The 16020-nt window shown below is 40.2% G+C and overlaps 1 protein-coding gene across 4 annotated transcripts in view; it reads left to right on the top strand.

Moving 5' to 3' along the window:
• The window catches only part of cpne1 (copine I), a 28645-nt gene that overhangs the window by 4255 nt on the left and 8370 nt on the right, over positions 1 to 16020 (top strand). For 2 of the 4 annotated variants that reach the window (XM_082534464.1, XM_082534465.1), the window contains one exon: positions 1720 to 5496. In XM_082534464.1, coding sequence (XP_082390590.1) covers positions 1748 to 4450 — 2703 coding nt within the window. In that variant the 5' untranslated portion in view covers positions 1720 to 1747 and the 3' untranslated portion in view covers positions 4451 to 5496. Of the gene's footprint in view, positions 1 to 1719; positions 5497 to 13799; positions 14108 to 15291; positions 15421 to 15511; positions 15692 to 16020 lie in introns of those variants that run through there. The other 2 variants (XM_082534467.1, XM_082534466.1) reach the window with 2 other exon arrangements.

Here is a 16020-nt window from a genome sequence, read left to right as displayed (position 1 = left end):
GGTAGGGTTCATAAAAACATAGTATTGCTATAGCAGTGATATTGGATAATGACTTTTTTATGTCACTTAAAATGTTATATCAGTATTGTCATGGACAATATGATATGGCACAGACCTACAGTGCACTGAATCACAGTTAATCTTGTATACAGCGATGGATGATTTTTGCCTGCTATAATTAGCGAATGTAATTGGGCAGATATTAGTTGAAAAATAAAGGTGAAATGGTATTAAACATTTTGCTACTTCAGTCCATTTTATTTTAGTATGTTTGTTTTATTTGTTTTAAGAGTGTTCGCACCAAACATGAAAAAAAAAGTCTCACCTTGCGCCAGTACACTTGCTGAGTAGTTTTATGGAATCCACAAATGTTTGGCCATAATGGCCAGTAGGAGAAAAATCACTGCAGTGCTGCCATCATTTCTAAATGTTCACAAGAACATCTTCAAATTTGCTCACTTTTCTCCAAGCTTTTTAGTTTTTTTCCTGTTCGACCATACAGCTCCTTCAATCCACTAACACCAGCATTAAACTGGTCCTCACTTTCTAAATGTTGGTGATGTCAGAAGACGCTAGTCTCTGGGAGAATAGAGAGAAAGATGAATACACGTGGATTTGCCTTAATTTCCATTACCCGCATGAACTTGCATAGACTTTTGTCAAAACTTTGCTTCACATTTGGTGTGAATGCTACACTTTAAAAAAAAAATTTGTTGACAAATGTTTAAAAACAGAAGGCGTACAAGATACGGTAGCTAGTGTTTAACTAACAGTCATAATTTTAGCTCATAATTAAATAAAATTTAAATAAACACGACCTGAAAATGCAACCATCTTAATGCTTGATACTCAAACACTGGCGGAAACCCTGGACTTCAGATGCTTTTATGCAATCTAGTATTGAAAGTAAAACAAGTTGTGTTAAAGTTTTCTTTTTGTGCACACAATTCACATTGAAGGTATGTTGATACCTGAAAATGCTTGTTGAATGAAACAAAAGCTGTGCTACTTGTCTTTACAAACCAGATAAGCTTTACTGAGGATTAGAATTTGACCTGGCCAGGTGCATGCATGGTTTAGAAGGACAAAAAGATATCACAGATGACAAATGAGTCTCATTTTTGGCATGTAAAAAAATTTTTCAGAATTTTTAAATGTTATATATTTGCAATTCATGACAATTTAGGAGAGAATATACCACATATCATCACAGCGTCAACTTTATCTGGATTGTTTTTTCCCCCTGTCTTTAAGCCTGCCTGAAATTCTTGCTGTTCTTTAAGCACAATTTCTTTGTTCTTGCTATGCACTGTTTTTAACACTTGTCAGTTATTCAATACTAAAGCTATGTTTAAAGCTTAAGATTGTTTTGTGGTCTAGTAAAATATGTTGGGCAGGATTGCTTAATTATCAAAATGAAAGTTTAGCTAACCTATTAAGTGGTTCAGAGAGACTGTTTTAGTTGACAGTTTTGTGCAAATTTTTAAAATTCTTACCTCTATTCCCCAAACCCCTTCCAAAAAACCTTTGGTTTCCAGATGGCAAGACAAAAAGGAGTGCAAGATTGAGAACTTGTTATTATGAAGCGCTTAAAATTGTAAGCACTGCTGGCTATGCAAAAGAGACTCCTATCCAAGTTTACTAGAAAAAAAAAATCTGGAAACGATTGGTCACCCTCTCTCTGCTCTTCATCTGATGGTAGTGTTGCTTTCTCCCCAGGTTTTAGGGCTGTTGTTTAGCAGTCAGTATGGCGGTAGTCATCAGACTGCAGGGTCTGCCCATAGTGGCTGGCACCATGGACATCAGGCACTTCTTCTCTGGCCTCACCATTCCTGATGGGGGAGTGCACATCGTGGGGGGTGAACATGGTGAGGCTTTCATCGTCTTCGCCACAGATGAGGACGCACGGCTGGGCATGATGCGAACAGGTGGGTCCATTAAGGGCTCCAAAGTGTCGCTGTTGCTTAGCAGCAAGACAGAAATGCAGAATATGATTGAACTCAGTCGCCGGAGATTTGAGGCTGGGGCAGGGGCTGTGGAGATTGCTGCACCTACAGCAGGAAATGCCAGTCGTCAAGCAAGTGCTGCCCCTATACCCACAGTACAGTCTGGGGCAGGGGGGAGAAGCGGTAGCCATGGAAATCAGGGTTTTGGTAACACCCCGACTGCAGTGACGGCAGCAAGCTCATCTCAGGAGCCACCAAATAACAAAGCTGCAACCAGCTTGGCCAGCGTGGTGCCCAGCTTCCCCAACAGCTACAGTTCTGCTCCCACAATCACCACAGCACTGGCATCTCTTAATGCAGGACCCCCACCCATCCCTCCACTTCCCAGCATGCCTTCCATGCCTCCTATGCCCACACTCCCTACTATACCAATTCCTCCTCCAGTCTCCTCCCTTCCTCCTGTTCCTACTGTTTCGCCACTGTCCCAAGGACCTCCAGTGCCTCCTATGTCACACCTTCCGCACATGTCCTCTCTACCTCCCTTCAACCCTTCCCTACCTCCCCCAGCTGGACTAGGCTCGGGCCTTCCTCTTGGGACACCCAACCATATGTTATTTAACCCTCTTTCTCCTCTGGCTTCACTTGGCCTTCAAGCCCACATGAAGGCGGCTGCTGCCGTAGCCACTGGGGGAGGAGCTGGCAATCCTGATGAGTTGTTTGTTCTGCTGCAAAACCTCCCATTTTCATGCTCAGAGGTGGAAGTCAGGGAATTTTTTCGGGGTCTGGGGGTTGATGCTGTTCGCCTGATGAGGGATGGACAGGGGCGGCCAACTGGTAGAGCTATGGTCAAGTTCTTCTCACCCCAGGAGAGCTTTGAAGCAGTGAAGCGTGGAGGTGGCATGATGGGCCAAAGATTCATTGAGATCACCCCTGGCTCTGAGCGTCAGTGGGCCAGCCTCAATGATGGGTTGGCAGGCCATGCTCCTCACAACAGCAGCAAATCAAATAGCAGTAATGAGTCACAAGATCTGCAGCACCGCCGTGGTAATGTAGAGGCAGGAGGCAGAGATCAACGAGCAAGGTCGCGATCTCCCCACCGACAGGAGTTCTGTGTGTACCTAAAGGGCCTTCCTTATGAGGCAGACAAAAAACAGATTAAGGAGTTCTTTAAGAATTTGGACATTGTAGAAGACAGTATCTACATTGCCTATGGCCCCAATGGACGAGCCACAGGAGAGGGATTTCTTGAATTCAAATCGGAACAGGACTACAAGGGAGCTCTAGGTGCTCACATGCAGTATATGGGCAGCCGGTTTATTCAGGTTCACCCAATCAGCCGTAAGGGAATGCTAGAAAAGATTGATGCCATCCGCAAGCGTGAAGCAGCACAGGGTGATGGCAAGAACCAGGATGGCTTAAAAACGCCCAGAAATTGCGCCCACATTACCAACATACCTTACAACATCTCCAAGAAGGATGTTCGAGCCTTTCTGGAGGGTGTGGGCATCTATGAGGACACCCTGAAGGTCCTGACAGATAGCCATGGCAACGGTTTAGGACAAGCCATCTTCCAACTGCGAACTGAAGAAGATGCTCGCAAAGCTGAAAGACTGCACCGTCAAAAGCTCAATGGACGGGATGCCTTTGTCCATCTTGTGACCTTTGATCAGATGAAAGAAATTGAAAGAAATCCTCCACCCCAAAATAAGAGGGGCCAACGCAACCAGAACCAGCAGAACCAAAACCACCACCAACAAGCCCAAACAATTCCCCAGCAACCCCAAATCAATCCATTTGCTGGGATTAGTGGTGAGGAGTTTAACTTTCTCAGAAACACTATGGGGAACCTCAACAGCCCCCCATTTGTGACTCCATTTTCAGCTCCAGGAAATGGGCTAGCAGGCCCTCCTCCTCTCCCACCACTGGCTGCGGGATTGGGAGATGTTAATTTGGGCGTGGCTCCCCCACTAGTTGCAGGCCTTCCTGGAGCGCCAATCTTGGAGCCACCTGGCTTTCGTAGTGGAGCTGCAGGAGGGGGTCCATTCAGCCAGGATGGGCTGAGAGGCTTGGTACCCTTTGACAATGCCAACAGAAAAGGAGGTGTGGGAGGACAGAACCGAGGGGGAGGGGCCAACAACAACCAGGGGCGTCCAGGTGGTGGAGTGGTGAGTGCACAGCCAGTGTTCACTCCAGGGGCAGAGGGTCTCCGCAACCAGCCAGCCCCCGCAGGATCCAATAATCCTAGCAGTCAGCGTGGCGCTGCTGGCCCAACAATTGTAAAGCTGCAGAACATGCCATTCACCGTGACAGTGGATGAAATCATGGATTTCTTTTACGGTTACCAGGTGCTGCCTGGCTCAGTCTGCTTACAGTTTAATGAGAAAGGCCTGCCAACTGGAGAGGCCATGGTGGCCTTTCAGAGCCACGAGGAGGCCACTGCTGCAGTTATGGACCTCAATGATCGACCTATTGGAGCACGCAAGGTCAAGATAAGCCTTGGTTAAAGCCCCTACACTGACTGTAGTTAAAATTACCTGGATTAAGTCAAGTTGAAACAAAGCCAGCCTAAACCATACCAGATTTTGGACACAGTTCAGACCTTGCCCTGTGCTGTGACTGTCCCTTTGTGTAGATATTGGCAGGTAAGCCAGATCCCCTGCAGTCTGTGCAGTAGAAAACTATGACTTTGCTCTTTTCTGCAGCTCCTCCACTGACTTTGATAGCACAGTATCATGATTAATATTGCTGTGATTGTAATGATGATGATGCTTATGATGATGATGGGAGGATTTTGGTCCTTTTGTTTTCAAGCTGTTAATGACATCACAGCTTATTTCCAAATCATGTCAACTCATGATGCAGCGAACACACTCAACTGTTTTAGGTTTTTCTGTGTGTCTTTTTTGTTGTTTTTTTGCTATGCTAATATTGCTGTATATGCTTAAATATGCTGCGCTGCTGTGGTTCGATATTAACATGCTCTGTTGCTGTAATTCTCCACATTCCTTGTTGCTGTGGTGAAATCATGATTTTAAAAAAGCTATGTTGCAATGATCAAATGTTGCTTTGGTGAAATGTTGACATGCCCCTTTGCTGTGGAAAACGTATTACTGACTTGAAGTTTTGTGGCCATTGTAAAAGAAAGACACTTGCTATAGTAAATGTTGTCTCAAATCTGTGTTGCAACAGTCCTCTGTTGATACGTGGAGTGTGTGGGATGGACAGATTGCTGACTTCAGTTTTATTTTGTAAAAAGGGGCTGCTGAACTTCTTTAATTTTTCACATTTTTATCATCTCGCTGTGTTTGAACAATGCCACCCTTTTTCCACAGCACTTGCTCAGTAGATGTTTGGATTGTAGAGCGCTAAGATGAAGTCTGTAGTGTTTTTAGTTTGGTAGCTTTTTGTTGTTTCATAATTGTTTTGGATATTTTCTTCTTTAAGCTTATGTTTGTTTCTCTCTATTGTCAGTGTGAAAAACTTGTATGAACGTATAACCCTATATGATGTGGAGTCCTCTTTACTTTAGCTAATAAAAGGATGTTCCTCACCTGCGATGAGCTCTTTCTGACTGCTCTTCACTGTCTGATGATGGAAATTGACTGAATATGAGTTATTTTTGTAGAAGCGGAATGGAAGACTCGTTTGGACTTGTTTCCAATACAGGTGACCTTTAATATCGACATCTTCAACTCAATATGAATAGGCGTTATTATGGGAAAGAACTTGAACCTATATAGTTATCCGTTCTCTTTTACACAGTAGAGAGATTTTGTGTTTGGGGGGAGGAGGCGTACATGTAATGGTTTTATTTTCTCTGGAGTTGGAAGACAATGTAAAAAAAAAACAAAGGCACAATTTAAAAAGGCTGACGTGAAAGTTTTGCTGTTTGAAACAGTCAGAATAAGATGACTGAATCAATTGAAATGCTTTAGTTTAAACATTTTTTAACCATCAGTTGCACACAGAGGTTTGACTATACTGTCACAGTAAATCTCTTTCTGTGGTTAACACTAGACTTTTAACAAAACAAGATCATAGCAACAAAAAAAGGACATCAAGAATTCCTGAAACAAAATAAAACAAAAAAGGTGCTCTTTTGTGCTTATAACTATAAAAGTTGTAAAATAAAACATTTGATGACCTCAAATTACAGAAACAAAAGTCTAGATAGTGAGTATAAAAACGACTGACCAAGAACAGTCGCAGGTCTCACAGTTACCTTTTACGGTAATAGCTCTATGGCATGTTTTGCGAATTACAGCATTGTTTAGCTAGCGAGTCTCATTCCCTTGCTTGTCTGAAACTCCTGCTGTCACCATGTTTTTCCCAGTCTGGTAATATACTCCCTACCCCCCCCCCCCCCGGCCAGGTGGGTTGGCTGCGGGGGGAATTACATGCAAAATATTGCCATGGTAATTTATACTAGATGGTTATGTTAAGGCCATTTTAACTATTGTATGTGGAAAAAGTCATCATACATAGTATAGTATATTTGATATATCGCCCAACCCTACATGAAACTACCACTACTATGACAGCAAAGACCCAGTAACTGAGTTAAGTACACAATGGGGTTTTTTTCCAGTCCCTAGAATACTTGGTTGAAAACTATTTTTAACCACTTCTGCTGTGATGCTAAAAGGGAAGCTGACTCCCAAGAAAATTTTCATTGGCGTTTTTAAAATGATTGTTTAGCAACAAACCTCTGGAGCACTGTCTAGCATGTTACAGGTGAATTGCGCTACAGTTACTACTACTACTACACTTTCAGCTGTTTTTTTTGTTGTTTGTTAGGAATTTAGTTAAATGCTTTCTTAGTGGAATTGTTTATGAAGAGCCTATGCATTCTTGCACAGTTATAGAACTAAAGCACATTGTGTGTACATTGTAGCTGCAGAAAATAGCTGTAGCTTTTTGTGAAAATTTAGGCTTCCCTTAGAAATATGATGGGACATGAAGGCAGAACTTCACTAAACCTTTGTGCCTCAGCAGTATTCATGTTGTCTAATTCTCCACACAAAATAGAGCTCATAATTAAATTCATCCTGAAACCAAGAGTTAAATAATAGCTGACAGGGTAAAACAAACACTAGTCATATATGAACAAGAGGTTTATGATATTCTATGACAGCCTTTGTTGTTCACTGAACTCTTCTCTGAGCAAATTCAAACCAATTTGTGGAAGATCATTTTAGGGCTGAACGATTATGGAAAATAATCTAATTGCGATTTTTTGCCCCAATATTGCGATTGCGATGCGATATGCGATTATTTTTTAAGGTCTTTGTCTTCTGTATTATTAAACAAAGACAAGCAATACATCATATAGTATGGCCAATACTATATTACATTAATTTTAAACTGTTCTTTCCTGGAAGACAGACCTCTGTTATGATAACATGAGGTGATGCATGAATTGATGACTGACATTTTTATTTAACTTCTTCAATCACAACAGTATATTTGAACATACACAATAGTTTATTTTTAGCTTACAAACATCTGAGCATAAAGTGCTGACAAGGAACCCTGGTGTAAACATTAAAATGAAAGTCAGTACAATGTGCAGATTGCAGAAATATACATAAACAAAATCAGTGGCTTTACCACACTCAGTTTTTCGACATCTGTGAACTACTAGACAGTCATTCAATTAAAAAATAATATTAAATAAATAAAACTAATAAATAAAAAATACACACATCTTACTGATCTCTGCAGTCAGTAACATTACACATAAAGTGCAAACATAATAGCAATTGTATAAACACACACACAAACACGCCTTTAAAGTTTAAAGGCGTGAAATTGGACGGTCTAGCCTTCTGATTAGCTAATCAGAAGGCTAGTTCTGATTAGCGTCACCGCTGTCTCGGTGGAGTTTAATAAACTCGGCCGTCTGCTTCTTGCTATCTAAAATATAACCAGACACTGGCGTAAATTCTCGACTGTCTCATACTTCTGTTTAATAAGTTTTCTGTTTGACGTTTAGTCAGCTGTGTGAAAACCAAGGAGGAACCCACCCGGGGGATTAATAAAGTTTTATTTTATCTAATCTAATAACTTTAATCTCAGCCAAACCGATTTACTCACGAACAAACAAAACACTGAAAAAAGCCCAACAATAAAATTTTTAGGTTGTCTAAGTGACTTATATATTACGTTTAACCCGAGCAGCGAAACTCCGCGGTGATCTGAAAATGATGTGCCGGGAGTTGTGCCGTTCTCGGCCGCATCAGTAACCCTCGAGCTCCCGGCTAGCTGTCGAGCTGGTGGGTAGCAGACGCCTCTGAAAACGTCGAAGCACTTTTGCAAATATGGGATATCTTGATAAACCGAGCAGATATTTGATGTTTACACAACTACTTTCTCGCCTGAAAATATTTTAAAAGTTTATTTTGTGACCCAGAAAGATTAGTATGAGTAATTTTAAAACTTAGTAGCGGCGCCATTGTTGGAAACTGGAGTTTGGCTGGGCCGCGCTATGAATTCTGGGATATGGTAGTAATTTGGACAGCCTTCGGCGCGTCGCTGTGACGTAATCGGTCTACAAATGCGGCCTCAGGAGGATGCAGCCCATGAATTTGGACATGTCCAGAGTATAATCGCAGCCTTTGCGGTTAGAAAATTGCACTTGATCATGTCGCGATATTATCGCAAATGCGATATATCGTTCAGCCCTAGATCATTTATCCCAAATTACAGGACAGTTTTCAACCAAATCGTCAAAGTTTTGATTTGTCACCTCAGCTGCTCTCATTTTTGTCGATGTGCTTTATTTATTTTTTATTTGCTGCAAACTTAAAATAAAGCTTTTGGATGTATTATCAACTCTGTTGTACTGAGTAGAGGTAGTGGAGAGCATCAGTGGAGGTAGTTTTGTCTGAAGAGGAGTCGTCTGCTATCTGGATATGGTTAACCTCCAAGCAGGTACAACAGCGTTCAACAATATGTGCATGCATTGCTGAACTTTGTGTGAAACTGTGGGAGATAAGCAGGCTGTAATAAAGAGAACTGAAGCACTGTCTTTAAAAAATGGTTGCTGGGAAAGATGACTGTGTCTTTGTTGTGAAGCTGGTGTGTGGAGTGAAGAGAAAATGCAGTGCAAATTAAAGAGAAAAAATTTTTTTCTGACAATTGGTCTGCAAAGGATGCATGTCTGTGCAGTACCTGTGTTTTGGTGGGTGAGTGTGAGGCAGGGGTAAAAATTATCCCAGCGTGACTGCTACTGAGCTGTCAATCATTCAGCTGCTTTCCACCCTCCTGATAAATAGACATCCAGAAGGCAGATCTTGCAGGTGAGTGAAATTTAAAGCACATGAGGAATTTCACATAGTTTATCAACAATACCCTGAAAAGTGCTGGTGCTGCCTGTAGAGCACCAATATCATTAATCCTAGATTAGTTTTCAAGGCCATAATTGTTCAATGATTCAAAAAAAATGGAGCAGGTGGCAGGCCTACAGCCTTGAATCACTAGATTGTCTAAATTGCCCAATGTTTGGAAGGCGATACATACTTATGAGCGATGGTAGCTATTAGATGGCTCCTAGCCTGTATAAACTCCTTGGAAGGTAGTAGAGGGGTTTTTTGTAGCCTGTAAATGGTAGTCTGTAGGCGAGTTAAACCTATGGATGTCAAGCTGTAGATAACTTGTGGTAGATTGAGCTCTTTTAAGATTTTATAGGCACAGGCTCAGGGAGTGGCAGCCATCTGCAAACCTGACCCTGGTTCTGCTGAAGGTTTCTTCCTGTTAAAATTGTTTTTCTTCTCTCTCTTGGCAAGGGCTTGCTCATAGGAGTTTTCTTTGTATTATTGTTTTACAACATAAAACTCCTTGAGGAAACATCTGTTGTGATATCAATAAATTTACACTTGCATAAATAAAACACTATATGACTAAAACTGAATTGATTCAAAGGTAAAGGCTGGCAGTTAAGTGGTGAATAGTAGTTTGTGGATGGTAGCCTATGTAGCATTTCATTTGTAGATGGCAACTAGTACAAGGTAGCATGTGGATAGGAAGTAATTTTTGGTGGATAGTAGCCTATATATGGTAACCTTTTGATCATAAGAGCACTGGAAGGTAGCTGGTAGCATTTAGACTTTAAGTTATAGGAAGTGTATGGTATGTAATAGCTTTCTAAAAGGGTATCTATAGAAGGTAAATCATGCCTAGCAATGCCCCGTGGATAGAAGTCTATATAGTACTTACTATGTAACGGAGGAAGAATAGAACATGATTTCAGGTAAATGGTAGTGTTTTGGCAAGCTTTTGGTAAGTTGTTGATGATTATATAGGGTTGATGGTGCCCTCTAGATTATATTGTTTTGGATAGTAGTAGCCTGTGGATGGAACAACGGCTTACAAATGGTAGCCAATATAGTGACTTATGGATAGAAAGTGGTTGTTGTTAAATGGCTGAAAATGGTTAACTTTTGATGGCTTTTTAAGGTGGATGCCGTTCTATAGAATATGCTATGTCAATGGTAGATAGAGGAATGTGTATAATAACATAGTGTTTGATTTTTGGTACAGTACAAATGTAGATGGTTGCCTGTGGACAGAAAGTAAGTGCTGGTTGACAATATTCTGTCAAAGGTAGATAGTATACTGTCAAAGGTAGTCTGTGGTTAGTAAGTGATTGTTGGTAGCCAATAGATTACAGGTGTCCAACTCCAGGGTCGGTGCAGGTTTTAAATGTGTCCTTGATCCATCACAGCTGATTTTAATGGCTAAATTACCTCCCTAACATGTCTCGAAGTGCTCCAGAAGCCTGGTAATGAACTTATCATTTGAATCAGGTGTGTTGAAACAGGGTGACATCGAAAACCTGCAGGACACTGGCACTCGAGGCCTGGAGTTCAACACCCTTGCAATAGATGGTGCAGAAGGTGGGCTATGTAAACTGTGGTTGGTTGTAAAAGGTAAAGGGTATTGCTGATGCCAGAGGCTTCTGGCCAGTAACCAACACATGATAGATGTGGATTGAATGTGATTGTTAGATGATGGTGCTCTGCAGATAGCATTGTCTAGATGGCAAATAGTGCTCTGTGAATGGTATTCTATTAGTAACAGTTACCTGTTGGAGGCCTATAGATGGTGTAGAAGGTAGATGTATGCGTTGGAATGCAAATTGAGCCACGGCAATATATAGATGGTCATGTATAGACATTACAGAATATTTTACCTGTTGTTCATAGTTAGCAACTGGTAGATGGGTTTTTATATGCAATTTATATAATATATAGCGGTATTAGATGGCGGAGATTGGAAGACTGGCATTTTCTGATAAAGTTGCCGCCTATTTAGCATTATTTTGGTAATGATTTGAAAATCAGTTGAAAATAAATGACTAGTAACATTAACCCAAATATACAATAGTTTTACAACATAAAATAATTTAAAAAAATGTAAACACATGCAGCTAAGTAAATGCAAAATTCACAAAATAATTGTAGGTAGGCAACCTGACCTAGTGATGTTGGATGAACAAATAAGTAATTTAAAATATATATATATTATAATTAAGTAGAAAACGATATACTACCTTCTTTATCCTTGAATGAGAAGTGGTGTATAAAGAATGGGGAGGAGTCCACTTGTGGAAATGGAGGAAATTGTGCGAAAGATTATTGACTGGACTGATCACGTATTATTTTTTTCTTTTTAAGGCATATGAAACACTTACATATGCCTACAAAGTTTGAGCATTTTCTTAATGCCACTTCTAGATTCCTTGCTGCTTCAACTTTAATAATAATAATGTTGAAATATTAGTATTTGTTAATTAGTAAGTCTTTCATCATATGGATTTTACAGAAATGCAAATTAATGACCCAAATATGAACAAAACAAAGAAACAACATTTTTATTGTATAGAATCATGCAGTGAGTCTAACAATATAATAAATGTACATGAAGCTAAATTAACACCTAAGTACACTAAGGTAATGTTAAAACTGATATCTATCTATATCTAGATAGATATACAGATAGATATGGAGGAAAAGGGGTAATCTGAGCCCTGTGGGTTCTTGCAGATGCTGTTTTTTCTCAACTTTTTTGGTCTTGCATGAGGTCATGATAAACTTAGCAAGTGCATATGCTTTTCCAACTTAGACAGTTGGCGTGAGTTTCAGGGTTATTTATTTTTGATGAGCATAACATAAAATTAGGGCTAAAGAAGAATAATATAATGTTTAATGTATAATGTTTAGCTTAAGGTTCCTGTTACATTATTATAGCATGGATTGGGTGCAAACTTATTCCAGCTCTTTTTTGAGGCTGCATCTTACTCAAACCATGGAGTATGCTACTTTCAACATATTTCCTCACAATTAAGTCCCAAAGATTTTTATTTATTTTTATTTTTAAGAAAAGGGTGTGAGTAGTTTTCAGGGAAAGAGATCCTTACAGAATGAGAATCACTGAAGCAGGAGCTCTGTTTGTTTATGCATGTGAGATCTGCACGGTAAATAAAACAACAATACTCTCCCCTACCCTCTCTCCCTCCGTACTGCATTTATCTGTTTGTGCTTTTCCTGGTGTGTTTCTGTGTTGCTTTTCAGACTGCACTGTGGTTCTACTGCGAAGGATGAATAAAATGAAACCATATTGTTCTCTGTGGGGAGGGTGACTCATGCTGTGTGCAGTTTGTTCTGTTTCCTCTCTGCTCTGACTGTTGTTCAGTCTATTTGGTCTCTTCTTCTGATCACCACAGTACATCTGCTTCATCATTCATTCATTTAACTGCAGCTACAATAGCACTTCCGGCCCAAGTATGTGATCTTCAATATAAAAGCACTAAAACGTTTAAGTCTTAAAGCACATGATCTTTTTTCCCTCAAACATCAAGTCAGATGAAGAAAAAAAACAAAAACAATAGCACCCTCCCCCAACACACATTATCTTTCTTATAGCTTCGTTACAAAAGAGCAACGGGAATTCTACTTTGGAGGACATAAAAATGAGGTTGAAAGCTTTAAATAGATATTAATAAAATATTTTTCTATTAGGTCAGTTTTGAAGTGAAATTTGGAAAAAATAAATCTTCAATTGGAAATGCATACATAAATCTCCAAATATTGCTACATCTCTGTAGCAATATTACCACCCTCGTAAACATGCTGGACTTTAGCAAAAACAATACACATATTAGGATGGATTGTTCAGCCATGATAATTTAAACTAAAATTAGGTGGACTGAATATTATCTCTGATGGGATGCAGTCATGATCATTTATAAATTACTTGTACGATTTATAATCCTCAAGGATTATGAATTGTGTTAAAGTGTGTAACACTGTTAAACATTTTTGCATTATTGCACTGGGATATGCTTTAATCCTTACCATATCTTTAAGTCTTGTTGTGCTTGTGTTTGGAAGTAAAGCTTTAATTATGCAAGATCTCAGGGACTCTGGACGTTTTTCTCTCTGTCCTGTCATCGTTGTGTTTGGGGTTATCAGCTTTGGTTTGTTGTTGGTGCAGTAATCTTTGGAATAGTTTCCCCGTTTGCTGCAGCAGCTTAATTCCGAGGCGGGTGTAATAATAATATCTTCAGGCTATGCTAAGGTTTAAACGAGGTGGTATGATTTCTTTTCTGTTGTTCTTGTCTCTGTACCAACATTACTACTAATATAATTATTAATTACTCAACAATGTGCATTATACCTGGTCGGCTGTAGTGTGATTGGAAAGTTAAATGAGTGGGAGGATTGATTGCGTTTGGCGTTATTGAGCTTTTATTGTGAAGGAGTCTACAGGACATGTGAAAGGTAGTAACGTCACCGTACTCTTGTTCGGGATCAGAGGGCGTTACTGACGGTTGTTTTGGCCAATCAGGAGTCGAGTACGCAACCGCATGTTCAATCAGAGAATAGTTAGCCTGGCCACCACCCTCCCGTGACATCGAAGGCTTTCGAGCAACGACAAACGGAGTTATTTTCGTCTCAGTTACTCAAGGCTTGTATTGTGTGGCGTGTATTTTACTAGAAATCCTGATAAACTGGTCAGATAACGTTTAGTGAGCTCTTTAGTGTGTTTAACAGAAAAAACAGGGAGTAGTTTCCGTTCGCGGGTTGTGGGAGTGGCTGTACACCGCCCTTGGTTTTTATTCCTGTTTGAAGGGGATAAAATATAACGGATCCAATAAGGTGATTTTTAGCATTTATGATGGCATAATTCTCTTTAAATGTGTGCTTGTGCGAGAGTGTGTGAACTTCGTGTGTTGGAGAATTGTGCTGGTGTAACTGGTTTTACAGGTCAAGTCAAATCTCCATTCAATCTCATGCTGATGTTGCCTTTAAGGGGCTGCTACTCCTCAAGTTCGTGCGGGTGGTGCCTTTACCTGCTTCTGCTCCTTTTGTTGATTTAGTTTGTAATGAAAACGGCATATCAGGTGGCAGATGGTGCGAATATGTCACATGAGTTGTTATAGAAGAGCCTGGCTGACTTTATGGCTGCTGATAAAGACGATACCGCCACATTTCCTCTGTTTATTGAGTGTCTGAGACCGGTGGCCTCTTTTGAATGTGGAAAAGATAAATGAATACAGTCATCAGAGATATGCTGTCTTACATTTGGGCTGTTTTATGACTCTGTGGTGCAGGAAGTTGCAGAACACAAAACTGAGATCTTGCCAAACTTCATTTAAATTCTGCAGCTGTTTGTGGTTAAAGAGTGATTGCATTTGTGGTGTTTTTGAGCTGCTGTTTCATTTGGGGACATCTTAGGGAACTCTGCTGAAAGTTTCCGGTTTTGAGTGGCATACCAATAAAGAGGTTTTGGCTTGCTACCAAAAGGAAACTTATCAGGATTGCAATATAAAATAATTTGTTTTTATTTTTAATCAATATGATTAAAGTATATATTAATGTATAATGAGTTGACCAAAAGTGACACAGCACTTAGGTTATATGAGGTAACTGACTCACTTCCTGGACCAGGTGGTTGCTTGCAAAGACCCAGTATGGTTAAAAAAAAAATCCTGTTACCAACGCGTGTTTTTGTTTAACTAATGTACAGGAGCAGGAGATGAGAAGAGTATGATAGTGATTAGATGTTGTGTTTATATTGATCTGTAGCGGCTGAGTTGTTGTGGCCACTTTGGGTAACCTGAGGCTTTGTGTTTCTAGTGATTCAGTGCTTATGGATAAGCATTGGTGTTATTTGCAGTTGTTTTTTTCTGATACAGGGTACTATAACTGCTGTAAAGACACACATTTCTACTCTTGAATGACTATTTTAACGTTACAGCTGTCACTGTAAGCTATGCTGATATTGAACTCTTAAGTTCTGAAATATGCTGATTTTAATTTCTTTTCTGCTCCTCCTTCAGATGGCAGACTGTGTCAGCAAGGTGGAGCTGAGTGTCTCCTGTGCTAACCTGCTGGATAAAGATGTGGGGTCAAAGTCTGATCCTCTGTGTGTCCTGCTGGAGAGCACTGGAGGAGATAAGTGGGCTGAGGTAATATGACAGTCACGCTTCAGAACAGAGCTTTGTTTGGCTTCAGACTTCATTCTAATGTGAGAATCCTGTTGGTGTTTCTCTGCGTCAGTTGGGCCGCACTGAGCGTCTGAAGAACAACTCCAGCCCGTCCTTCAGTCAGCGTCTCCGACTGGATTATCATTTCGAGAAAGTTCAGAACCTGAAGCTGGGTGTCTACGACATCGACAACTCCAGCTCTGACCTTGGTGATGATGACTACCTGGGAGGGGTGGAGATCACACTTGGCCAGGTACACACCGAATGTGATCAGCTATTACTTTCAATACCAGATTTATTAGAATCTATTTTTCAGTAGACTAAGGTTCAGCTCTTCAAAATGCAGTCAAGCTTATTTTTTTGTTTGTTTTTGTGTCCCAACTGTTGTAGGTTAGAATTGTAACTTTCAGTCTGTTGCTTTCTCCAGTTTCCCAAGAGGAAGCAGGAGAAATGTATACAATAGGATGGACATATATATAAAAAAGAGAAATGTATACAAAAATAAGAGAAAGGCACACATTAGAGTACAAGTTGCAAAGTGCTTGGGAGTAGTGCAAAAGAAGACAGACTTGGTCTGAATAT

Source organism: Aulonocara stuartgranti, assembly GCF_965226115.1.
Source record: "Aulonocara stuartgranti genome assembly, chromosome: 5".
NCBI lineage: Eukaryota > Metazoa > Chordata > Actinopteri > Cichliformes > Cichlidae > Aulonocara > Aulonocara stuartgranti.
This window is presented reverse-complemented; position numbering and strand designations above follow the sequence as displayed.